This window comes from Oxyura jamaicensis, chromosome Z (genome assembly GCF_011077185.1).
Source record: "Oxyura jamaicensis isolate SHBP4307 breed ruddy duck chromosome Z, BPBGC_Ojam_1.0, whole genome shotgun sequence".
Lineage (NCBI taxonomy): Eukaryota > Metazoa > Chordata > Aves > Anseriformes > Anatidae > Oxyura > Oxyura jamaicensis.
Genome location: NC_048926.1, coordinates 53,320,323 through 53,347,813, shown reverse-complemented (window position 1 = coordinate 53,347,813; position 27,491 = coordinate 53,320,323). Strand labels below are relative to the sequence as shown.

At 38.8% G+C, this 27,491-nt stretch overlaps 1 protein-coding gene across 1 annotated transcript in view; it reads right to left on the bottom strand.

The window, feature by feature from the left end:
* Positions 1-27,058, bottom strand: part of KCMF1 (potassium channel modulatory factor 1) — a 43,259-nt gene extending 16,201 nt beyond the window's left edge. Inside the window, exons 1-2 of the mRNA XM_035310153.1 lie at positions 26,905-27,058; positions 7,417-7,584 (exon numbers count right to left, since the gene is read on the bottom strand). Of these exons, the coding sequence (XP_035166044.1) occupies positions 7,417-7,584; positions 26,905-27,043 (307 nt within the window). The 5' untranslated portion in view covers positions 27,044-27,058. The remainder of the gene's footprint in view (positions 1-7,416; positions 7,585-26,904) is intronic.
* Between the last annotated feature and the right edge of the window lie 433 nt (positions 27,059-27,491).

The following is a 27,491-nucleotide window of genomic DNA, read 5'->3' as shown; positions in this document are numbered from 1 at the left end:
TTATCATGATGATTAAATACCTATTTAATGATTGGAAAACTGGGATTTTCCACTGCTGCAGACATACACATGTTAGAACTTCAAGTCAATTTTTCCTCAAAGTACTCCTAGCTGAGCAGTCTCATTTTTTTTAATTTTCAAGTCCCAACACCTTATATGCTGATCTGGGTGAAACAAGATGACACGAAGTGGCAAGCTTACACAAAAAGGGGCAAATCATCTTACTCTTCACAGGGTTTGCATATAAAAGTAACATTTACTACCTAAAAAAAAAAAAGTCCCTTAAAATTATTAGTTCATCTAAAAGCCTCTACCTATAAACCTCACCATTTCATGAATGGAAGTATTTTGAATTAAGGGACCAAAGGGCACCGGGCCATTACAAATCTGAAGAGAGTTGTAAATAGGATAACATGCAGGTAAAAATCTCTCTTCCACAGATATGCTGTTAGCTCAGTCCAGATGTCAACAATTCCAGTAGTACTGTTCTGACACAGAGGAGAGAGGTTCGACAAGTGCTATCAAATCCTGTAATTCTGGTCCTTGCTTTTACAGAATCTGAAACAAGCCATTTATTAATTAAAAAAAAAAAATCCAAGTTTCTTCCAACCTCTTGATTATGCTCCCATATCTTCTCCCACTCATACTTCCTTTCACATCTTTCTTGTAACTCAGAGCAAACATACATGCATGTGGCAATTAAGTATGCCTTCATCTGAAAGAAAATATATATTTAAAAAGGCACCTTGAAGAAATGAAATCAGTTACTGGCAAATATGAGTATTTTTTTTTCTTTCGGAAGTTCGTATCTTCCTTCTTTTTCCTCAACTTTAATCTCCCTCCACCTCTTATCATCAAGCTTTTGAGTTTTATAACCTAAGTTTCAAACAGCCTAAGTTCTAAAAACAAACTAACTAACAATGGTTGGTAATTGTGGTATCATCCATCTTTTTTCTCTCTAATTTTAGAGTTCAGTTATTGAATGGGCATCTCTCTACCTGTTTTATTTCTAGTACACGAATAGTCCTGAGAATTATTACCATAGTTGTATTATTAATGACTAAAGGTTTGTTTGCTAAGGAAGACCCTAATGATTAGAAGCAGTGTGGGGAAAATGAGAAAGCCATGGCTCCGTGTATTACTGCTCTGATGCAACTGGCTCATGACCAAAGATTATCCCTTGTAGCGACAAAGAAATCTTTCAGATAATGAATTTTGATTCTTTCCAAATACCCTCCTACATAGAATTCTGAGGCTATAACTCTTCAAACTCCTCTGGACCTCTGCAGCCCTCTTCTCAGAAGAGCTAGGAAAGCAGATAAGATTTCTCAGGAAAAAGAAAACAACAAAACCTCCAGACTAAATCACATTCCTCCAGGAGAAGATTCATTACCCACATGGCTGATCAGTTGCAAAAGAATACAAAGGAGTGGAAGAATCAGAATACTTTTTTTTTTTTAAAAAAAAAAAAGGAGACAACAATAGCTTATGAAGTTAGATTTCAAACTCAGTGTTTATAGATTATAGCTTTTCTTGAAGGAAATGAATTCAATGTGAAAACTCAAGCAAAAACATGAGCAGTTTTGCTTTATCATGCATCCAGACTACTTGTATTTAACATTTAAATCCTCAGCGAATACATTCTGAAACTTGGCAGAAGGTTAGAAATGAGGCAGAAGAGCAGTAAGATTCCTTAGATAAAAATCAGTCTTGGAAAGAGATGATTCAGGACTACATTTTACAACAGCTTGTACTTGTTTGCTGTTTAGACATATTGCTTTTACAAGGGTACAGGAAAGTCAGGAATTTTAGTTTTTTTTTTTTTTTTTTTTTCACAAGTAATTTAATTTCATTTCATTACTCACATACAAATAAAAACGCTGGTATTAAACAAATTGTAGCGTAATTATCTGAAATATTTTTTTATCAGTGTTTGAAGAAAATAAATGGTGGCAACACAGCACATCAAAAAGGGCCTGTCCGGAGCCTTCTGGTAGAGGGGAGCCATCAAAAGATCGGAGCAAGCTCAGCAGAAGGCCTTTGAGTTGTGGGGCTGGAGCACTGCTGTGAGGGGAGGCTGCAGGCCAGGCCTGGTTCGGCCTGGAGCAGAGATGGCTTCGGGGCACCTGCTAACCCCACGCCTACAAGATGTGAGGAAGGAGACTAAGCTGGGCTCTTCACAGCAGTGCATTACAGGGGTATAAGGAAAAATGTTTTCCACCACGTAGATCAGCAGTGGACCAGGATACCCAAAATACAGGATAAATAGATTCAGTTGTCAGGGACCTGCAAAGAGCATTGAGTCCAATTGTCAGACTACTTCAGGGTTGACCCAGAGTTAAAACCTACCACTAAGAACATTACCCAAATGCATCAGAGACAGGCACGGAGCAAGTATGACATAACGATACACAGCCACACATCTGCATTAGTCATCTAGCTGTCAATGTTTTGTCTATCACAAATACTGTCCTGCTTTACAGACTGGAGGGACATATTCCCAAGTGGCAAGATCTCTCCTCACCTCCTTTGAACCCACTTTTCACCACCAATGCAGTGCAATAGCCATGTTTGCTAGAATAAAATGCCAACTCAAGTCAAAGCTGAAAGCAACTGCTAATTCCTTCCAGCCAGAGCATCACTACTTCAACTGACCAGCAGGTTTTCAGTACAGCCGTGTCCAATATGAAGAAAGAGCACGTCCTCTACTTCTCTTCATGCAGTTTCACCAGTTGCCAATCTCAGTATATTGAGCTCAACTAGACAGTGCTGGGCTAGCTAACTGCTTCAGTGTGAGAGATGCTGCAATAGCAGCATGACAGCGATTACAGAGCACGTTTCCAGTTGTTTGTCCAGCAGCAGCTGTACATTTTGTTTCCCCAGCAGGTGTTGGTCTCTGAGCTGACCAACAGGCCTTAATTGCCTTGATCAGCCTCAAAGCAGACCTCCACACACACTCCCTGCCTGCAGCCTGTATCTAAGGTCCAGCCATCTGGCCATAAACCCTGTTTTAGCTGTGCCCAGCCCTCCTGCTGCCTTAGATGAATTTTCCCCATGGACCCCCGACCTGAAATGTTATACTTCCTTTCTCTGGGACACTCAGCAGGACCCGATCCTCTGACCAACCCTGCCCTGCACACCTTGTTTGAGTACAGGAGGACTGCTCCCTCCAAGTGAAGAGGCTGACCCTTCTTGTGCTGTGGTCACTCAGCTCTTGACTTGCTCTTCCTCGTGGAGCAGCCCTGGTTTTGCTGCTTCCCAACAGCAAGCACCACATTCTGAAGCCATGAACAAGCACTGATACTAAGGCAGGTTAGAGATGATTTTGAGGTCCATCTGCCAATAATGAGTAGTGCCAAAAGAGCAGCTGCTGCTTAGAGACAGCGTATGCTGGGGAGCAGCTCTGCTCAACAGGACTGGAGTGTCTTGGTGGACAGCAAACCGTCAGTGTGCCCCCACAACGATGAAGGGAAACCATGACCTGGGCAGCATCACACAAGAAAATAACTATCAAAAAGGGTTGTGACTATCCCATGTTACCTGGCACTTGTTAGGCCACAACAGGAATAGAGGGTCCAGCACAGGTGTCTCCAGTTTAAGACAAACACACAAAACATGGAGCAGTTTGGGGCAGGAGGTGGGGAAGACGCGCACATGCATGTGCAGATGTGTCTACCAAGATGGTTAGAGGGTTGGCCAACTTGACATAAGATGACAGGTTGAAGAAACAACAGCTTATTTTGCCTAAGTGTTAGGCCACAAAAGGCGTCAAGACCTTCTGTCACATAAACATCACAGCTAGAAACTGAAGGTATGCTTTTACAGTCCCTCTATTAAAGTAATACAATAGGATTCTGGCAGAGAATTCTATTAACAACTTGTATTACTTTGCCAGTATTACCCCTTGGCAACAGTGGAGTTTATGTGGAAGTTATAGGACTAAAATCATAAAGCATCCTAATAGTTTAAAATTCTTCTTCAGAAAAAATAAAACAATGAAATCTGAACTTCTACACTGTCCTGACCAGTACCAGCAGGCTACCTTGTAAGTACATCCCTGTAAGTATATCCTCTTTTACACAGACCCATTGCAGTTCTGCTCTTTCACCCCTCAGAAATAAACTAATTGGTTTTATGCTCTAGAGGTCACCTATCTTCATATATCAAACTTCATTCTGTATTTTAAGCTCTGTCACTGTTATGGCAGCCTTTCACTCTTTACGTAAAACTATTTTCTTCCAGCGTCTCTGTGGGGACTAAAGAACAATACCACCATGGCTGCTTTGAATCCCATCTACCTTCCGAAGTAATACTAGCTCATACAATGACTTCTGAAAGACAGATATGCCAACAAGATGGCTCAAGACTGAACACTGGTGTTACCAGAAATCACCAGGGCTTTTCATTCATTTTCAGGGTTCTTATAAGGGCTCCTATACTAGTCCAAGTCTCGGGGAAAAAGGTGCCTTCAGAGCACCTGAAGGAGCCCATCTTCTGCCATATGCTTTGCAACTTCATTACTGTGCCTAGGAACCCAAAAAAAAATACTAGAATTTTAATGGAGGTAAACAATACATTTTTTTTTCTATGCTGGAACTACCCCAGATACATAGGATTGGTCCATGTGATTAGCTATCCTCTGTGAACCTGAGCTTGGTCACAGCTTTAAGAACAGAGTAGTGAGGTAAATCCAGTTGTCTGCACACAGACAGTGCTGGTCAGACAAGAAGAACTAGGGATACCAGGGTCCTCATCATCACCTGCAGTTGGATCTGCAGCAAATGACTCACTGATCCCTTCTCTCACTTTTAAAATCAGTAAAGTAACTCTGACTTCGTCCAAAATGCTTGCAACATGCTGCTTCCTTCTCCTTGGCACAATGCTCATATTCAACCACCTGTCCTCTCTCCAACCCATACATAAACAATACCTCTAAGCTCACTCTTATAAAAAAAACAGTTTTCATACCTTTTAGTCAAACTTGATCACAGACAACAGTATTGAAGTTTGCCACTGACCACCTAGTCTAGAATTCATGTAACTACCTATACTCAGAGACCTCCAGTCCATGTTTCTACTGAAGTTTTCCTTGCTCATACATTCCCTACCCATCATACATTAGAAGATTTTCCTCCTTTTTTTCAGGTTCAATTTACCATAGCACCAAGAAGAAACTGAAGAACTGACCACCTCTTTGCTGTTTAGTTTAACATTTCCAATCTTCCCCAAGAGATTATTTTCTTTTAACCTGTTAATATGTTTCCTTTATTGTTTTTAAATCCACTGGCCTAACTATCCTGATAACCTCGGAAGAAGCCATTTTAGACTAGTTCTACCATTCATTATAGACTTTTAATTTAAAACTTAGAATTTTTCAGCTCCTAAATTTTTGGATGTTCTTTGAAGTCATATGATCTTGCCTATACAGGTCTCTTTGAAAAGTTACCAGTTTCTCTTAATAACTGTAACATACTGTAAAGTCACATTCCTTTATTACTGACATTCTACAAGGCATTGTAGAATAAGAACATTTTAAGAAAGACATTACAGACCTTCCTGAGTCGTAAGAAAATGTTATCTATAAACATTCCCTAGTTCATGCAGTAGTGTATGTTTCCAAGCTCAATAGTACTCAGGTGCCCTCTCGCATCAACCCCTGCTGTAGTTTGGAATCTAGCAACATATTCTTTCCTGTTATTGTCCTGCACTGTTAATCCAACAAGTGGTCTTGCTGCAGTGCTAAGATGCAGCAACAATCCTTCCTGACAGTGATTCTGTGGGAGCAATGCTCAGATACCAAGCCAAATGAAATTTCCAGAAGTTGCTTTGTCATTTTTAACTTCAAGAAGCCACAGCAGCTCGTACACTAAACAACGCAGGAGTAGCCCTCAGAACCCTATTACCCACCTACCTCAGTACTTCACTGTAACCTTCCACCTCTCTGTTTCTACCTGCAGGCTCAAATGACAAAAAATAACCTCTCCCTGCCCACCACAACATACACAAATCAAGTATGTTAAATCAAAAGACATGCTCGTTTACCAAGGACTTCCAAGAGAGAAATATTCAAGTTGCAAGAAACAAAATATATCTTCTAGACATTCCTACATTCTAATGACAAGCATTTTTAAGAGGTATGTGTGTAGGAGAAATTTCCCCATTGCATGACATTCAAAGTTTTGGCATTTAACAACAACTTCGGGCTCCACAGCAAGTGTGTTTCAGCCCTCTTTTCCTTGTGAATTATGACCATTTAATATTTATGGCAATGTTGTCGTTCTAGCTCGTGTGAAAAATCCAAGAATAGCCACTGCTAGGGGACAAATCAGTTTGAATTGTGCATCTCCAATATTGACCCAAACTCTGAACTGTTATGGGGAGATTTTTAACTCATAAGACCTAAAAAAGAAGCCTGGCAAGAAACATATGCAAATAAAAATCACTGTATGCATTTTTGATAATGAACTAAATGTTCTCCTTCCAAACCCTAGATTCCCAGGGTTTGGATTTTAGAAGTCATGACCAGGCATTCTCAGGGCAAGCAGAGGTCTGAGAACTGAGAGAAGGTGAAAGACACCCAACAGCTATTTTGAAAGAGAAACAGTATGTTTCTATATCCAGCTGTTCTCTGATGTTTAAATCAATAAGGAAGTTTTCATCAAGAACCATGAAATTATCACCTCTGAAGTGCTGAAAATGTGAACAACAATGCAGCTGGAATCACTAAAAAATATTAAAATGTGAGGCCTGTGGGCTTGGAATATATATATTTTTAATGTCCAGTGACAGCAACATCTTACCATAGAGGTTTGATGCAGAAGTATTTCCTCGGTGAGAACCTCACTGTTACAATGATGCAATAGAAACAACAAATGGGATAGGAGAAACAAGAACTTATTTTTAAATATTGATGTGGTTTTACTGTAATGAATAATTTTGAAATTAGTGAAACTTCCAAGGAGTCCCAAGAAGACTACATGCTAGTCCTTGCCACATTCAGTACAGCCTATCATTACCCTGCTGTACCAACATTCCCACATAAACCACCAGAGAACAACTCTCCTCCGGAATCTCATCATCTTTCTGCTTCTTCAGTGTCACTCACAGGTACAGCATATTGAAGGGGAAAGCTTGCCCCATTTTTTGAATTGGAAGTTAATTAGAAGTAGTTGTTGTTATCAAATATACTTAGTAGTCTGATAACCTGCTGTGCACCAAATTAAGAAATATTTAAGAGTTTTTATATGCCAGAATCAAGAAAACATGAAGTTTTTTTTTAGAACATGGGAACATGCCCTTGTTTTCAGTGTGCTATTGGAAGAAAAAACGCTTAGTAAGTTGAAACATGAAAAATCCATACTCTGTTTACTAACACAACACAGCACCAAATGACTAGAGTCTCAAATGACCACTTACCAAAATCTACTCTTGTTAGTATGCACTGCATTGGATGGTCAGTTGTATGCCTTGTTGTTGTTGCACCACTTTCATAACAAGTTGCACACAGATCGTAATCGTAGCAAATTAAACACTTGTATCGTCGACCTCGGAAATTTCCTTTTAAACATGCATCGCAGCTGACACCTGTAACCAAACAAACAAACAAACAAAAAAACGTTTTAAAACAAGAATAAAAGCATTTTTTTATGAAACCGATTTGTTCCTGTTCCCTCTCGACAACCAAAAGAAATCAGCCATCTCTGACACCTACAGCTTACATACATGACTCAATTTCTAAATGCATTTACGTCTCTAATTATATACTGTTCTTGAAAATTAAGCTCTTGAATTCTAGAAGTAAAGTAAGGGCAAACTCGAGCATCTGAAATGATAACGAATTGTTATAAATACCTTTAGACACACCTTCCTACAGACATCGTTATTTGGTAGTAGGACTGGTATTTGACTATTCAGCTAGGAGTTTGGGGTTAAATATTCTAAAAAGCTAAACAGCATACTGGCTGATCAAGGAAGAAAAAGAAAAAAAAAAGAGACAAACTGCACTTAGAAAACTCTGAGCTTTTCTGCCTTTACTTTCATATTTTCTTAACATTTTAATTTAACACAATCACTCCTGATATTACTATGTGGGGTACAAAGTAGGACTTTTTTTCTATTTTAAAGAATGGGGAAAGGTTAAAGCTTGCCTTTTTTTTTTTTTTTTTTGGGGTAGTAAGGCTGCATCAGTGCTCTCCACCTTATTTCTTTCTGGAGCTCAGCATTTGCACTTGAGGGTAGTCATACTGTATGTGTCAGGAAAAGACTTAATAGATTCCAGAGACTTTCATTTTTTTGTGTGGTTTCAGATCTCTCTTAGTTACTCGGTTAATTGCACAAGTATAACCATTTTGTAATTTGTCACGCCTAACAAACTTCCTTCAATTGCAATAGTAAATTAAGGGCCTCCAGGAAAGAAACCACTGTATACACTGCAGGCAAAATTTTCATCAACGTCCTCTTTCACCATCAGCTAAGGCTTGTTCTTCACAGCTCCCTTCAAGCACAGCCTTTGGAAAAACAACATTACCAGAACAAAATAGTTACACCATAACCCACGGCCTATTTACCTTTTTTTTTTTTAAGCCTACTTTGCCAGAGAGAGGAGGACTGGTGTTAATTACAAAAAAAAAATAAAATAAAATGCTTTCATTTCTTTTTGTTGTGCTACCCTGCTCTAGCATCTGAACAGAAGCCTTAACATGGGAATACAGGAATGCAACAATCAGTTATTTCTTTTAAATCTCTGCTACTTGTTCAAACAATTAGATGACTTTTTTATTTTATGTTATTTTTAATTTATTTTTTTTTAAGTTTCTCTAGCATTATATCATCATTTCTCAGGTCGAAGCGCTGTGCACTGGTATGAATACTGAAGCTAATTCTTTAGTTGCTTTGCTCAGTATGTAGCTTGGGCGTAACTGTACATGGAAGTTTATTCAGAAGAAACTGCTTCAAGAATACCCTTGTTAATAGCCAAAAATAAATAAATTTTTTTAGGACTCCAAACTTTTTAATCCTACCCCCTTTTCTCTGACTTTTCTTCTATTAACTCTGAAGAATCTGGAACAATGTTTAATAATTCTCATACTGTCAGCAACCTGATTTCTGAGGACATCTCACTGACAGTGTAAAATTTCAATGTTTCAGTCCGTTTGTTTGCTGTTTTCATACTGAGATACGAAGTTTTATACATGCAGCATCCAAATTTCCCCAACAATGCATGGTACACAGAAAACACTTATCAGCTATTGGCAGCACTGCAAGCCTTTTTGTTGCCTGCTAAACCTTCCAGAAAGCACTCGATCAGCAAGTTAGGCACCATACTGAAATAAGCAGGCTAGTTTAACATACAGCCTGTGTCAGACACCAACAACTTTCCAAACCAAGTATTAAGCCATGGTTCCCCAAAAAGTGGGGAAGGTGCGACTTATTTCTTTAAACTGAAAGCAGTTGATGCAGATGTACGCTTCTTTGCGACTGCCAAACTCCTCCTATCACATGCCTTCTCAAACATCTAGACAGTTCCTATTTGAGGAAAGACATGTTTTTAAAGTTTTCCTTTACATATTTTCTTCCTGCCAATTTACTCTGAAATGCAATGCCCCTCCCCCCATGTATTTTGTGATTATTAATTTTTCTACGGAAAAATCCAACCATGAACACAAATCACAATATAATGTTTGTAATTAAAAAAAAATGCAACAATGTCTTCTGACAGCAGATGTATTTTGCTTCCTACAATCAATTCTGTACTGGAAAGTACACGATCTGAGCTTAACAACGACAACAGAATCCAGGCTGAAAGAATAATAGTTATGCTTTCTACATCTCTCATGGTCAGTATTTTACCATGTCTCCAAACTACCACTTCCTTCCCTTGCAGAAACAGGCTGACAGCAGTGGATGGATGTACCAAGCTACTTTTTTTATGGTGATTTATTTTTTCCATGTAGCAGAGAAAGAAAGCCCCTAAAGGAAATTGCTTAATAATAATAATTAAATTAAAGGCCTTAGATTGGTAACTAAACCCATATTTAAATCTGAGATATCCCACTGAATCCTTTTCTTCTAGTCACTTATTGTTACCTTTTAAAAGCAGTCCCACCAAAATTGAGGTCTGTTGCAGTTTTTCCTGTTCTTCTCCTGGCTGCCTGGCCTGGTTACCTGGCTGCCAAAACCTCACCCACCTATCTAAACTGGGATCTGGAAACTGAAATACCCAGCCCAGTAATCTCCTCTGACCCTACCACTTCTGTTATGGTACACACTTTCACTGCCTTATGAAAGCTTTGCTTTTCATTTTTCTCTACTTTAATTTTTATGTCCACTGAAATTCCCTACAAAACCCCCAAGCACTCAAAGATGACATATTCCTGTTAGCATGGTATCTTTCACCAGATGTCAATCTTCCAACACTTCCCTGCATTTACCTTACGTTGCAAATACTGCAGGCATATTGCCAATTCGAGAATGTCAGATTGTACTGGATGCATCCATATTAATCACAGGTTTAGAGAAAAAAAGCATGCTCTGGAAGGATTCACTTTGAAGTGAGGAACAAAAGCAAACAACCAACCGAAAGAAAAGACTGAACAACGTGTGACAAAGATTTAGATAGTCAGCATACAATTCTGACTGGCGCAAAATGCTAATTAATGACTTTTAAGAAAATGCTTGAGTGAAATCCTCTTAGCCCAGAAGGAATTGCTATTCAACGAGAACTTTTGAACACAGAGTGAGAAATAAACATTTTAGTTACAGTTTAAGTTTTCAATTCATTACCATAGATTATCCTATTTCTTCCTCAGATTTTCTTCTATGTTGCTGCTGCTACACAAGTACTCACATACACTGCCTAACATACCAAGTAAAAAGTTCCTGCTCACTGACAAAGGTTGGGTTTTTGTTCTGCCTTTTAAATGTAACTCTGTTCCACCAGAGGGTAGCATTGTGCTAAAAGCTAGAGGTTTGGTTCATTCCACCTTTAACTACCCAACTCTGAATTCTGAAGGCTTCTTCAACAGCATTGCTTTGCAACGTCCACAGTCACAACTTTGCATTTTGAGTGAATGAATCAGGAGATACTTGACAGTCTCATTAATATTTTTTTTTCTCCTTTAATACAAAATTCTTACTTACATATCAAATCATTCCACATCTTCACTTAATCAAGGCCAATGACTTCAGGAAGATACTGTCACACCAGCATTTTATATAAAGGATACTGAATAGTAATATATTTTTTAAAAAATAATCCTCGCCACCCCCAAAGACCTTTGTCACTTTGATCCTGACAATCAAAGATCCTTTGCTCTTATGACAAACAAAAAAAATAGTTTTGCTAGGAATTAATTATCATCACATCAACCTCTGCTTGGTTTAACAGAGTGACCAAAGAAGGCATATGATCTGATTTCATAACATGGAAAAAATGCTGGACCGACGTGGTTCAAATGCTACACATGTTGGGACTAATTTTTTTTTTTTTTTTTTTTTTTTTTTTTACAACTGCAAACAAAGCTAAGGTGTAAGATCAAATAAGATGTTCTGCATGTCAAATAACAGAATTACTGCCTTGGATAGACACACATTTGTAACAGAGCAAAGGGGTTATTCCACCCCCCCACATACACTCTTGGCTGCCCAAAATACTATGGACTTTTAATATTATTCTGATTGCTCAATAATCTGTTCCAGATAAAAATTATCTGAGAAAATGTTTATACAGCACACACAAGACTGTTCAGAGCTACCAAGAAACCTCAGAAGTAACATTACACAGAATTTACGGCCCAAATGCGACAAAATCTTGAATACGTTTGTAAGACTGACAAGTGAAACAAGACAGGCATTACTCGTTTCAATATGTCACAAGGGAAAGCACAGAGGCTGGACTCGACTCACTACTGGGCAGAGAAAGACCACAACTTTGATGTTTTTCTCAATGAAAAGCAACAGCATTTGCCAACAGCATTCAAGAAGTAATTTAAAACCTAGATCTCTGAACCTGGAGACATATGATCTGGGAACAAATGTAACACGCGTACAGCATGAGAACACGTGTACCTCAGAGAACATGTGCACAGCATGCATGCATGTGGCTCCCTTCCTTTCGTAAAGCTGACTGGCTTCCTGCTCAGGATGGGTAAGATTTTAATGAGGAGAAGGTAATGGTTGTCAAGTAGAGCATGTAAGTCATCCCTTAGAAAAGCAAGCTAAGAGAGTTTCAATAGATATACTTTGCAAAGCAACAGTATGAAGGGCATACCCACACAATGCAACAGATTTCTTAAGTATTAATTCTCTTCGGGAGTGGAAAGCGTAAGAGCTATGCTGCCAGATGCAGCATTTCTCGCATGTCATCAGGAATCTGTCTTTGAGAAGGAAAATCTGAAGTCATTAGTAAAACTTCTCAGAACTTCACCAGGGCATTCACATGCACCATTAGATGAAGTCCAAAGGAGAACTTGGCAGGGTTGTTTGTTTTTGCTAATAAAGAACATATAAGCGTATGTATGCCATACAGAGGTACCGGAACACGTTCCTATCTCAAACAAACTTCTAAACTTTTAGCTATACTCTGGATCTATCACATCATTTAACTTTTAAAAATTAAGTGGACAAAGTTCAAGCCTTCTGCCTTTCACAACTACCTTTCAGAAATCCCAACTTCAGCACACAAATGAAAAATAAAGCATAGTTGAGCCATCTTTTACACTATAAAAAGTCTTCAATCTGTATAGTGCATTTCATTTTTATATTCTGAAGATCGTAAGTTACACTCCTTTTAATATGCACCAGATAATTTTCAATGTAAGATGTTCTTTCAGTGGGTTTGTTTTTTAATAAATTTGTTTGACATTAACCATCTCATCTGTAGTCTATGTGTCAACCTCTGACCTTAAAGCAATAAATTCTGTCCAATTTGTTCAGTTCCTTCTGGGACTGAAGCTAGGAAAATATATGCCATTTGATTCCATTAAAAGAATATTAAGCCAAACATTTCTTGCTTTAGTAACCCCATCTCTCAATGCAGTTACTATTGCCAAATCTGAGAGGTTAACTTCTAGGAACAGCAATTTTTGTTGTTCATGTGAAAAATTCACCAGAAGTTCAGAGAAGCCAGCAAAGTCTGATTTTAGACATCGTTTTCTAAATAAGACTACGAACACAAGCAGCAAGGAGATGTACTACACTGAGCATACTCCATTATTCTTGCAGGCCCAAGTGCTGAACAGAAAATCCACACACCCTGTCCTTTAGCTACGTGAAGTTAACTAAAAGTGCTCTGTCTCCTCACGCATGCTGTGAGTAACAGGACTGAACAGGCAGCATCTTCCTACAGCAGCATGTAAGAGGAAGCCGCCAGACTACCATATCTCCAAAAAGAACTAACAGGACTGAAGTTGCAGGCAGAAATGATGTAGACTTGCATTTGGGAAGAAAAGGAAGAAGCCATGGCTACATCAGCCCAGAAGGGCAGAAAGGCTTTTGTTTTCTGAACTGCACCCTTCCTCCCCCTCCATAGGCTAGAGCCTATGAGAGCCCCCAAGTTTTGTCATCTCCCTGACACTGACAAGTTTCACAAAGTCTAGAGCTGGCCTACAGAAGGAGATCAAGCAGTACAGCTGACCCTCCAAGTTTCACCTTGATCCTAGTACACGAGTGTCAGCAGGCTGCCCAAGGAAGTTTTTCCACTTACGCTTTCATATGCAGTATTGTGGAACCTACACACAGAAAGGATTAACTCATCTAGTGCGTTATTAACAGGCAATTAGTAAGTGCCACAAAACTTGCTCAACACTATAGAGGAACCATGTGGTAGAGAGAGCAGGATGGCTCCCCACAGCAACAATCACCCATCTGCCTCTACCACGTAAGTAATCTTTTCCCCTCTGCAATTACCTGGTTCTTTGATCACGCCTTCCAACTCTTACACCACTAACAACATTAAACAGCTGACTGCCTCTGTTCCAGCTTCAGAACACCACATCCCATGCAGTCGGGGAGGACTGTCCCAGACACAAACTTGTACCTGGCTAGGTAATTAAGCAGATTACCTTAAGGCCTATATGGGAGGCATGACACAGTTGTACTACTTGGCTACATCCTGCTTTTTCCTAACTTGAATTTGAGAATGTTGTAAGTCATTCATTTCTATTTGATTACACAAATGGCTTTAATAATGCTGTACTAAAACTAGCCAAAGAACAAAATAACCATTACAATAACATACATTCCCCTTAAACACCACAAAAAATGCACTGAATACTGAAAGAAAGTCAATGTTTCACTGCCCCAGACCCAACTGTGAGAGGGAGGCCGCAGTATCTAAATGCAACAACTAAGGCTGTTTTCATTCCTCCCAGAAACATCCTTGAGAACTACCAAATTATTTGTACTTCAAGATCTTAAAAAAAAAAAAAAAAAAAAAAAAAAAATCAGAAGCAGTTTTACTTCAAGGACTTGCTGCTCTCACAGGCCAGTTTTAGGTCTCTCTCCTGTACCAATCACGCTGCCCGGCAGATGGCATCACATCACACCAGTGACACTTAGGAAGCAGGTCCCAAAACAACTTTACCACCATTAAAGCAAAAATAAATGCAAAGTGCAACATTTTTTAAAAATAGATCCCAGAAACACCAGCGGTTTCACTACTACAGCAGTAGCTGAAACCAACCAAAAGAGGGAAGTTATTTTCTTACAACCCCAGGCAGATGACATAACAGCTATCCCATAAACCTTGACCGTGAAACTTTTTCTTTTAAATATCACCTTTTCCAAAAGGAAAAACAAAGAATAGCAAAATCAATATGAATTTCCTGAACACTGTCCAAAAAAAAAAAAGTGTTAAATTACTCACATTGTAATGTGCATTTGCCAAACTACCAATTCACCAAAAAAGGTGATACGATACAAATACTTCTGTAAGATGAGCTTTAACTATTATTCATTCTGTCTTGGAGTAGACGAAAATAGGTTCTGCACACACACCCATAACCTTAATCAGTTCCCGACAACACTGATCATACATTTTCTCTGCACAACAAGAGCAATCACATCCTTTCTAAACATTTCTCATGCAATCCTAATATTCTTTCATCTCTTCAAATACACCTATGGGACATCATGAAAAACAAAACAAAACAAAACAGGAATTGCTCCAGAAGCCGCTGGAGACCTTGGACTTGCAACGTAGACATCATTTTACTGAGAATCACTGTATAGTCTACGCTCCAAAACAACTACTTTCACGACAAGCAAGGAGGAATACTTTTGCATCCTCCCTAACCAGAGAACGACAAACTGATCTATGTTGTGGAGAAAAGACAGACAAAATACTGCATATGCCTGTGCCAAAATACAGAAAGTAAGCTTGGATTAAAAGGAGGATTTTAACAGGCTCGTAGGAGTCCTGGGCAACCCTCCCAGGTAAGAGGAGAACGCAGCCGCAGGAGACCACTTCTAATTCTAACATTTTTTAAACTAGCCTACCCTGTTTTTGTCTAAGGAATTATTTATATTGTTTAGCAAAAAACTACCTTGGAATCCACCTTGAAACATCCTACAATAATATTTCCTATGCCTCCTGTTTTATTACTTTTACAAGTTACTACGAATACCACAAAACAAAAGACAAACCATTGAAACCATTTTCTCCCAGATGCGTTTAGAAAATAAAAACAAAACACCTTAAACAACAACAACAGTGTATTAAACACTCACTACCATCCTAAACAGTGAGTTGTGTGCTCCTGACCCTGATCAGTCTCTTCACCAATTGTTCCTTGAAATCAGTGAGAGAACTAGGTTATAGCTTTAAGCCCTGGCCTCCTGAAGCACACAGATGTCGTCACTGAGAGTACCACGGACTTCTGTGTTTTCATCAAAAAATGTTAAATGTCTTCTCAGATGAAAATATTGCAATTAACATATCTAAATATTTAAAGCGCAGCAAAATTCTTAACATGTCATGAGAATTGATTCACAGTTAAAGGCTTGCTAGACATACTTAACAGACCTTTGAAGTAGAACCAAAAACAGCCCACACTGCAATGACTTATGATTGAGCAAATTTGGGTTTCTAATTGAATATCTGATAAAAAAGTTGATACAAATAATTTGGGTTTTGATTTGATGATTTGATACAAATTTTGGTAATGTTTTATACAAATTTTATCCTTCAATTAATATAATTTAATAATTTGACCTTCAAAACCATCACAACATGAAAGCCTGCTAAAATACTGTACACATGTTAAAATTAAACAAATTTCAACACATTTATTAGGGCACAAAAAGTTTGTGATGTGGCAGCAAAGGAACTGGCACCAGACACAATCTTATTTAACAACACTGTTAATCTGGAAAATGGCAAACAGCATGTGAATTCTATTAACAGAAAAATACTTAAACTGAGGAAAGCTGTGAACACTGCCAGGGCTAGAAAATAACAGCAACAGCACTGGGGTGTTACTACTTAACCCTGTATCTAGTAAAATCAATAGCAAAGTTTCTTGTTTAAGAGACAGAAACAAGTTCCTGAATTTCTTTCAGGCCAAAAAACAGAAATAGGTAAACAACACCAACTGAATGGGAACTGGGATGGAAGGAAGAGTACCACACAAGAATTAGTTTTATCAGGGTTAAAAATGTGAATAAACATGGAGCAAGTTCCAAAGAGAAGTTAAACAGAAGAACTGGTACTTCTCTGTTGAGCCCTGCAAGAATTAGATGCAGTCTTCTCAGAAAACACCCTGCATATTTTGATTAAAAGCGTTATTTAAGAAGAGTAACAAAAAAAAAGAAAAAAACACAACAGGTAGAACAAGACATGTCCAGTCAGGCACTGGAGGGCACCAATTAGTATGGCTCAACTGAGCAGAAAAGTAGAAATGCTTTATGGCTTGACAGCCTCAGCTCCTTTTTCTGAGCCACTGTTAAGACAGGTAAGAGAAAAACATCAATATTTAGAACACCTGGGAGAGTCAAAATTCATCAGCTTTCCCTGCAAAATTTTGCAAAAGGCTTATCAGAAATTAAATACTTTAATCGAGGTACACCCTGCGTATAGCTGTTGTGTCCAAATGATATACTCAGCTTGATTTATTTTTGATCTATCAGAGTCACTCCTAACCCTCTTATTCTTAAAACATTTACAAAATAAGAGAAGTGTGGCAACCTTTTCTCCCATCCATCACAGAGAAGAGGTAAGACTTAGCACAAGCAGCAGTGCAGCAAGCATGCAGCACTGTCTGGGCAACCACAGGGCTGGAAGGAGAAGATAGAGGTTTTCAAAAACTCTCCCAGTAAATGCCTTGTGGGAACACGCCCCATGATAGCCAAGACTTACAGGACAAATTTGCACAAAGTGATTTGGAAATACACAGGCTTTACATGTCAGGAAAACAAAACCTCAAAGAGGGATGGAAAGAAGAACAAGTGGTTCTCCTCCTCACTGAAGTGTATCAGCAACATCCAATAAAAGGCAGGCAGCTGTAGGTAGATTCCTCCCTGTTACCCCACCAGGTTTATAGAGACGAACACAGTAACACTTTCAAACTTCCAGCTTACTTTCAACATCACCATTTTGTATGGTACCACAATGGTGCAGAAGAAATTTACCTTTTCCTTAATGTCGCAAGGGGTGTCAGAGCTTATAAAAATAATCAGTATTTTTTCCAAACACAAAAGAGAATGCTAACGTGAATTTATTTTAAAAATGCCAATAGGAGGTTAAAATCCTACAGCATATTCATTTCTGTAGTGGCAGTGTTTTACTCTGAGCTCTTTCTCAGGCATTTTTCTTACTATGAACATAAACCAACTGCCTTGCCAACCACTTCTACTCCCACTCTCTGTCACAGGGAACAGCTTCTCAGGCAGATAACATGCCTGCAGAAGCTACAGTTGCTCGTTATGAAAAAGCTGAAAAGTGCTGTGGGAAATGTAGTCTCCCAAAGCAAAAAAGGTTGTATGCCTACTTCAGTCAAGCTTTGAATTTGTTCCATTACTTTCTCTTCTTTCCGAATTTTCCGCTTCTTTGCTGATTGTTCATACGTTCTCTGGATAGACAACCTAGACATACCAAGCGCCTACCTTGCTCTTTCTTCCTCTCAGCAGCCAAAGCTCCTTCTGCTTTATTACATGATTTTTTTTTCTTCTCCTGTTATATCACATACGCATAAAGGACCAAAGGTTATCAGAATATCATCTTCTAAACACGTCCCTTACAGACCCATCCATTTTTTTTATACATACAATCAACTTATTTTTCAGAATAATTTACTAACAACTCTAACAGGGTTGTTTCAGAATATGTGGAATCAGACCATTTTCCTAAATAGCTGCCTATTACTAAACACTCTAAAAGCCATTACAGATCTACAAATCACAGTTCATCAATCTTCAGTAATTATTGCTTTTACTGTAACAAGCTCATTTAAAAATATATATATTTTTAATACTTCCATTCAAACCCATCCTTAAATGTCATTCTCAGGAAAAACACCACATAATTGGATTTTTAATCTAACACACTAAAAAAAAAATCACTTGGTACATATGAAAAAAATCCCCTATCTGCCAAACCAGATACAAAGGGATCAATTTACTGCAGAAGGTACAAAATAGGCTCATCAACTTCACTATGATTGTGCCATAAAAGTCCCAATCATATTAAGAAATTTAAGGATAGGAAAGGAGAGTTCATTACTATTCCTAGAACAGAAAATAACCACCTACCATTTCAAAAGAAAAAAAAAAAAAACATCTCTCTAGAAACTGAATATACACTTAGATCAGTACTTAAGGAACCTATTTTCAGCTGAGGTAGGAAGGGACAACAGCTGTGAAGGAGGACCCTTAAAACAACTACTGTGGTTTCAATATAGCTGTTCTATTTAGAAATATGTGGCATATATATAGAAACACTAAAAGATACACTAAAATCAAGACAAAACAAAAAAATGAAAATAACAAAAACCCACAAATCTATTGTTCTGTCCTGCCATAACCCAATCTCTCAAATCTCCATGCTAAATTTCAATGAAAAAACTTCCTAAGCTCTCTGTTCAACTTATACCACAAGAGTCAGACAGGTACCACAGTTTCACCACCTTCCTTCAAGGAAAAAAAAAAAAAAGAAAAAAAACACTTTCTGCAGCCTCGTGTCCTTCCTCTGAATATGAGAGAATCAGTCATTCAGCCTGTTCAGCCTCGCTACAGAACATGACATTCAGGGGATTCAACGACATCAAAAACATTTGCAAAACTTCATTCCCTGAAAGTATCAGTAACCAGATGAAAGAATTCTGAAATTTGCAGTTGCAAAGCAATACCTACTACACCTAGTGTAATGACTGTACAGCAATTATTAAAAAACAGCAAACTTAATTCCCACAGATATCTAAAAATGTGGAAACTAAGTTTTAACAAAAAAAAAGACTTCTTTTTTTAAATTAGAATAGACAGTAACTTACAGACATTTCCCTTTATTTGCTGATCTGAATACAAGAATAAAACACGTACTTAGTGATACAGCATTTTATCAAAACAGACAGATATGCTGCTTCATAATTTGGAGAAAAAAGGAGAGGTAGTATCAAAACCAACTAGGTTTCACTACGCGTTACTGCAGGTTCACGTGCCACACTCGAGCTACAAAATGCATAAAATAGTATGTTAATGATTAGGAAAAACCAACTGTACAAACAAGTCTGACAGATCTTCATTCAGAGAGTTTTATAAATGATCTGTTTAAAAAAAAAAAAAGAATTGAGGACTATCACATAAATATGCTACTGAAAAAAACCTAGGCAGAAGGCTGAAGAAGGCAGAGAGACAGATTTGCACTGTGTTACCTCACTGCTTCTTCTGCACCTCAGAAACAGATACAGTTCAGAAACAACACACACACACAGCTTCCTGTACATGTTCTAACTAACTTAAAGTTCTGTTCTCCATTTCCTAGCAGACCCTGCTTGACCACTAAACTGCTGAGCTATCTTGAGTTCTCAGATGTTTGTGAGAAAAACACTCACCCTCACATGCACTTCTTCAAACACAAGTATTTTTAAGACGGCCTCACTACACAATGTGTTGGATTCTTAAGTCTGGTTTATAAATGAATGTCATAAACATGCAGCTAGTTTTACCATGAAGACAGCACAGTCTTCTAGCCTGCAGACACCCAGCACAGAAGTTGGGTATGAGCTTGAAACTCTATCCGTTTACCTTGGTGGTTCTCAAGGTGGTGTCACACGGGAGCAAGGATGAAGAGAGACCTTCAGAGCCATTTGCCATACAGCATGTCCATGCTCCTAGGACAACTTTAAGCCAACTGTTATTTTAACAAGTTTTCTGTGCTCTCTGTAGATGGTTACACCACAGCTGCTCCTACAGGAAACAGTAAGCATTAGCTGCTTTCCTTACAGGTTCTTCTGCATGCACAAGAGCTGGCACCTACCTTATTCTTCTGATATACCTCTCAGCTGACCAAGTCAGCACTTCATACCTTCCTACAGTTCATAACCCTACATTAACTTCATATGATGCTGTCATACCTACATATATTATACATACATACACTTTATGTGGACCTTAATGTCCACATAAAATGTATTTTACAGGCAGAGGCTTGAAACATTTTTGTTTGTTTGGAGGCATCTTTCAGTAGCCACATATACCAACTTAGAATTAATTGGCCAGCCAACAATATTCCTTGGGTACATCTGGAAGACACCTTAGACTTGGTACAGGAGGAAAACAAAAGGATTCACAATCCTATTAGTGTACATGCACCTTCTTTAGCCTTCTTGTGCCCTAAGGTCTGCTTTGTCTTGATTATAGATTATCGGATCATTCAAAATACCTCCTCTGTAGTTTCTCACTTCTGAGACATTCCTCAGGTTCCCAGCAGCTTCTCTAGAGTTCCTGGATAAACAGAAAGAAACTACAGCGTGGATCTTTACAACTGCTATACACCGTCAAGACCTCCAAATGCTTAGCACCATGAAAAAGCATGCAGGTAGCACCTTCTTCCAAGTTAGTGGTGTTTAATGCAATGACATATCCAGTTAAGAAAGTGCCTGCTTCGTCAAAAGTAATGATTTATGAATTAAAGACAAGGAAATATATGTTTTGAAGAAGCTTGACACAAAACAATGCAAGGACCACAAACAGTATTCATCATCTGCTGACCTGAAATATTAGCGCTGAAACAATACATCATGGCATTCCTCAAAGCCAGAGTCAGGAATCTTCGACCAATTAACAGCCTGGAGTACTTTATTCTTGACTAGACAACTGTACTCTGGCACGTAATTCTCAACAACACACTTCTTCAGCTCTGTGGTCACCCTCCTTGAATTCTTAATGCTTCCAGGAACAAAATATTATCTGAGCTCTGAGTTACAGTAACTAGCTCCAACACTTTAAAGCCAAATAGTACTAGAATAGACTACAAACTCCACCCCCTCCAGAAAAAAAATATTAAAAATATTTTTAAAATATTTAAATCCTCCATTTATATGTATATTTTTTTAGTGTGACATCATCAGTTAAACCTGAAAATTTGCTTCCTGCAGATCCTCTGCTTCTAAGAGAATGTCAGGCAGCAGTTTGGGATGCAAACCACTGCAAGTTTGACCAGTAAGAGTCAATTAATCTAAGGACATCCTTCACTTATAAAAACCACTCTTCTACAGCAAAATCTCAGGCTATTTTCTCAGCAAACCCCTCCTCCCCTCCCCCCCCGCAATGAAAATCTTCTAGAATAGGGAAAACTTGCTGTTTGCTCAGATTCTCCCTGGCAATTTGCAGGCCCTATGCCAAAACATCTGGTGAAAGTCCACAGCATCCCTTCTTTCTGCAGCCAACGGGGCAAATTAACTGTTCATCTTTACATGTAAATCTAAGTTAACCAAGGCAGAAGAGCGTTAGAAAATGTATTTTACGTACTCGTGTACCAAGACACTCCTCATAGTTTTCACTCTGTCTTCTATAAATCTGTAAGGTATCTAATTAATGTAATTAACAAGTGCAAGTCTATACAAAACAACAAATAATCCTGGTTGTTGTTTACAGCAGGAGTAACATACTCTTCCACCTGTATAGTCAGAGATCAAACCACGCTTGCTGGCATTCCCATCTTATGGGGGACAGGTATGAAATTAATTTCATGTGAGCAATCTTACGTACATCTAGGTTGGAAAAACAAGAATCTTAGGTGCACAGCATCAGAAGCAGTGCAATATCTACAGTTTACAAAGTTCAGTCGTCTTTCTTTGAGGGCATCCTGAATGCTCCTTCTCCATATTACTTCATTTCCACAGACAGGTTTAGGGAGAAAGAGGACTCTGGACACATGAAAAAATAATACTTAAAATAATTTGTGGGCTTACATTTAGTTTTGGAATGTACGGTGATGAAGTCCAAAGCAACTCTGCAAACTGCAGTGGTAAAGCCATGCTTGTGTAGTCGTGACCTACGTTCCACTATCACTACACCCGGCAAAGCGGCTCTCATCAGCCCGATTTCACCAGTGAACTACAGGCTGCCTCTCACTACGTACATTTTCCACTTGCAGTGACAGTCCACAATTCAGCTTGCGTTTTTGCATACACAGAGTAACAGTACACTTAACACCATTTGTGTTAAGCACATCTCCTCACTACCACCTATATTAAAAGCACATGCAAATAGTTGCAATAACGCAAGCATTTGCTTTGTTGAAGTGACAGTGAAGTGATAGGACCCTAAGCACAGACGAGCCCTTGTGCCTTATCCACAGATTTCTTCTGAGCTAATTTCAGTCTGTCACAAAAGCAAGTCCAACCAATAAAGTTATTTAGTCAGACTTCAGCAATTTCAAATTCATTAAGGTGAACATTAATTTCTAAGCATGCAGCTAATACACAAAAAAACCATTAAGTTACGCAAAAAAGACACTGCCATAGATTTGAACGCTCTTCCTTTTCAGAATTATTTGCTCGGAAGCAAAGACAAGCTGACAATCACAGAAGTCATTATACAATTATGTAATAATTGTAACCTAATAATTAAACCTTGAAAATCTTGCACGATCTATTGCTGCTGGGGCAAGGACACTTGAGGTAGGTATCCAGAGAATACCACAACTTCAACAGCTCACACACAGCACTGCTATCCAAACAGCCACATCCAGGATGCCTCCAAACAATCCTAGCGCTGTTCCAGGCATGTACCTAGGTATTTGCTTCCAGGAGCTGACGTTGGGCTCCTGCTATATTATTAAGCATCTGAAGAACAACTCAGTTGGTATGTGGAAGTGCAGAACTTTAGACACTGGTTTAAAATTACAATTCTAATATGAACATTGATACTCTCAAAGAACTTTGTCCCATCTCTCCAATTAATTCATGCTAATTTCCAGACCGTTTATACATAAAGACTTCACCTTGCCCTTTCAATTTTCTATGGTAAATACAATCAAGAGAGCTGGCCAACAGCAACGCCCCTCAGACAAGAATGCTGGCTTCTTTAGTATCAATAAGTTAACACAAGTGAGTCCATACATACCACCCACACTTGCAAGCCACTGTTACTGGAAAGTTTTTAAACAACAGCCCTCCTCAACAAATATTGTAGAAAGGTTCGGTGATACCTGACAAGGAAATATTTTTTTTTTTTTACTCCTGAAGCTGCCTCGTCTCATCTGAAAACAACAAAACACATTCATCTCTACAATAGCCAGAGAACCCACTGTCTAGAAACATTTTGGAAATAGTTATTTCTTAAATACACCAGGGTTAGTTGTGTTACCAAGAAATACTAGAGCTCTGTTTTTCACACAGGCTCACAGAGGCAGGCATGAAACTTCTGTTGCATTCGACTCCAACACGGGCCTAGAGCATCCACAGATCTTTGTGAAAACCACCTTCTCTAGGAACAAAAGTAGAAGAGAGACAGCACAGCAAAGGGAAAAAAAGAACAATGACAAAGAAATAAGAAGGTGACAGATAGAAGTTCAAAGTCAAAAGGAAGGAAAACAAGTAAGAGAATTCATCCTACCAGAGACAGCACCTCTTGTCAGTCAAGACAAGAAACATTGCCTCCCAAAAAGAATCTGGCACCAGGACATGGCAGAAGTGATGGGGGAAGACCAAATCTGACCTGAGGTAAGAAAAAAAATGGAGTTATGACCCAGATTTATATATATATTTTTTAAACTTCACTTGTTGCTTCACCCGTATCTTGCAGGATGTTTTTAAAATCTTTTTTTTTTTTTTTTAAATGATGTCTTTCTTCAGCTGCATTTTGTCAGTGATTACACTGGGATGCCTCAAATCAAATCTGGAGCAATACTTTGATAAAAACGTGAAATTCTATGTGAATACTGAAATTAAAAACAAATCAGAGGGAAACTGTAGGAAGTAATAGCTGGAAACAGTGAATGCCACTGAAGTGTGCCAATGAGTCAAGAGTCTGTAAGAATGGATTTGGACCTATAAATCTCACTGAAATGGAGTGCAGAACCACTAATCCTCATTTTAGTAGAACTTCCTTGGTGCCTTCAGGAAAGGCAAACTCTACCTGATCCTGCATGTGCAAACAGAAGAAAACATAATTGTTTCCCATGTCCAGGTTTCCTGTTTAATCATAATAAAGATTAAGAAGATTGACCCAGGTCTCCAGCTGCAAATGGGGGCAACTTTAAAAGCAAGTCTCCTAGAAGGTCCAAATAAAGCAATCAGGACAGAAAGAGTTAATACATTCATGAAACTCGTTGCAGGGTGACAAATGGATAGTAAAATGAGAATTCTGGTACTTAGCCAGATCATGTACTGAGACTAAAAAAAAATATTTGAATATTTTAACATTAAAAAAATACAAGTTTCATGAAACAAATCCAACCTCCCCCTAACACCCAAACTACACACTCAGAACAAGTGTATCTTTTTCTCCAAATACTTTGGAGGCTCCAGTGAGTCCTATCCATACTTTAAAATGAATTCCAAATGAGAACCCATGAGTTCCAGTGCTAGAAACCAAGCGATCACCTGTATGCACCTTTGAGATATTATTCTGAGACCTATGGATTAAGAGAAATCACGCGTGATCGGAAAATTGTACTGAAGCTGAAGACATTTATACGATAATTCCCCACCACTTTAGCTTGGGACAGGCCTCACTCGTCAGCTTAGTAAATGCCAGTAACCTAAGACAAATAAAACTTTTTAAACAGCTCTAATCTGAAGCCTTGATTTACATACTGTCAGCCAGTAAAGCTACTGAGCTTTTTGAATTCAGTGCAGAGCACAGAGAAAAAGACCTACTTCATTGTGTCAAAGTGTATTATAATGTTGTGCAGAGATGGAGATGTGAATAACGATGCAGACCATAAAAACGAAAAGATGATAGGAATAAGATCAAACCAGATGTTCAGGTGTTGCTTCAGGGAAAAGTACAGGAACCAAATAGGACATCAGCCTTGAGATACTCCACAGCCACATTTAAGTCTTAAATAGTCACAAGGCCTGACGGGTGAAGTTTAAGATAAAAAACAAAGCTTCAATTGCTCAATCTGGACACTTGTTATCCAGACTCAAGAACCTTCACTAAAAAAAGTTCCACAATCTCTTTACGTACTATATGATTTTTGCACTTCTATTCAGTTTTCATTACCTTCTTGAATATATTAAATATCTCCTTCTCATATTAGGAAATAGGGATTACAGACTCTAATACAGAAAGGAGTCGAGTCATCTGAGGTAAACACCATTGCAATTTCTATCCACACAGTAATTCTTCCTCACACATGTCCCGAGTTGCTAACATTACTCTGAGTTCTCTGAACTTGGTATACCCAAGCTGCACAGTGCCTTACAATGCCATTTCTGCATGGGGGACTGACATTTCTGCCTCTAGTTAAGCTTGTAAATCTCTTCTCCATTATGACTTCATTTTCAGAACACAGCACTACCAAATCTGCCCATCTAGTCTAAATCTGGCAGAGGCAAGAATGCGCCCTGCGTGGAGGATTTAGCCTCCTAAGTGATTCCAAGAACAAAAAACCTGGAAACTCAGACCCTTGCTGGTATTAAAACACAGACATCTTAGTATCAATCCGTGATCCAAATCCACAGGAAATGCAGTCTTACACAATTACATGTCTTCCTAGGAAAACAGCACCTCACTCAGCGCACCAAGGCCAATGGTGTTCAGCGAACAACCAGATACCCGTTTGATCATCACTGGTCAGTCTGAGCCTTTATTTACCATACACTTTTTAAAAGTTGCATCAACAGTGGATTTTCTGACTTAGAAGTTCTTACAAGGAAAAGGCAGTAAGATTTCCATGTAGCATAAATATCAGCAAATTAACTTTCACAGCACTTCTAAGCCACTTTTTTCCCCCCCTTGAAACTTATGGAAAACAAGACACAGATTAAAACCATAAACCTACCAAATCTACTTGCTCAATCTGAGATGCCAAAGGATCGGTTTCTCAGAGCATTTGATTTTCTGAAGTCAGGTGTATTTTCAAAGCTGATCACTTACTTACTACAACTGCAGCTGTAAAAGCTCAGATTCCCCGAAGCCCAAGTCAGGCCTTCCTAAAATAAGGAACAAAGATCAAGCAGCCACCTGTGTATTCTCTCTTCAGTGATTTGCCTAGCCCTCCATGCGAGCCCTGCAGCGGAGGAAGGAGGTGGGGTTGATCCAACTTTCCGCAACAAAACTCTGCCGTCACCACCTCGACCATCCTTCCTTTCGGCAGCACCCCTACCTGCTTGCTCTCTGTATGGTCCCAAATGGGGCTGTGCTCTGACACACAGCAGCCCCCCAGGCACCCCAACAGGGGCTGGGGTAGCACGGAGCAGATAATACACAGCTGTGTAATTGCACAATGCGGATACTCACAGGAGCCTGGATTAGAGCCGCCTGCAGCCAAATTCTGACACATCCCAACTCCTGGGGGGCTCAACAGAGCGCTGTTCTTCAAAGGTGCTGCTGTGTCCAGCAGCTTCTTAAACCTATTAAGACTTTCTGTATTAGTCATTGCACTTAACAAACATAAAAACAGAGTAACTGAAGTAACAACAACGACACAACTGTGAATAGCAACACGAACAACTCTCTTAAATGGTATCAGCAGTGTAAATAGGCAAAGTATTTAAAAATTACTTAAATAAAATCTTCATATTTAAGATGTGTGAATTTCATTTGCCCAGTACTGCTCACGGAACCTATGTGGCTCTCTGTAAACATCCCGGAGTCCCTGCTAATAACCATTAGCTCAAATGTCCATTTGTAACCAGGAGTTATTCAACCACTCTCTTCTCCCCACACGCACAACCCAGTGATGTAAGACGTATCACAGTTGTATACCCGTTTTTCTGCTTAAGGTACTGACCGTCAACCTTTCAACACTGACCATTTATTTTTTTTTGCCGTCTCCCAAAGAATGATCCATGACACTACTTCTTACCACAAGCCTGAGAGAAAAA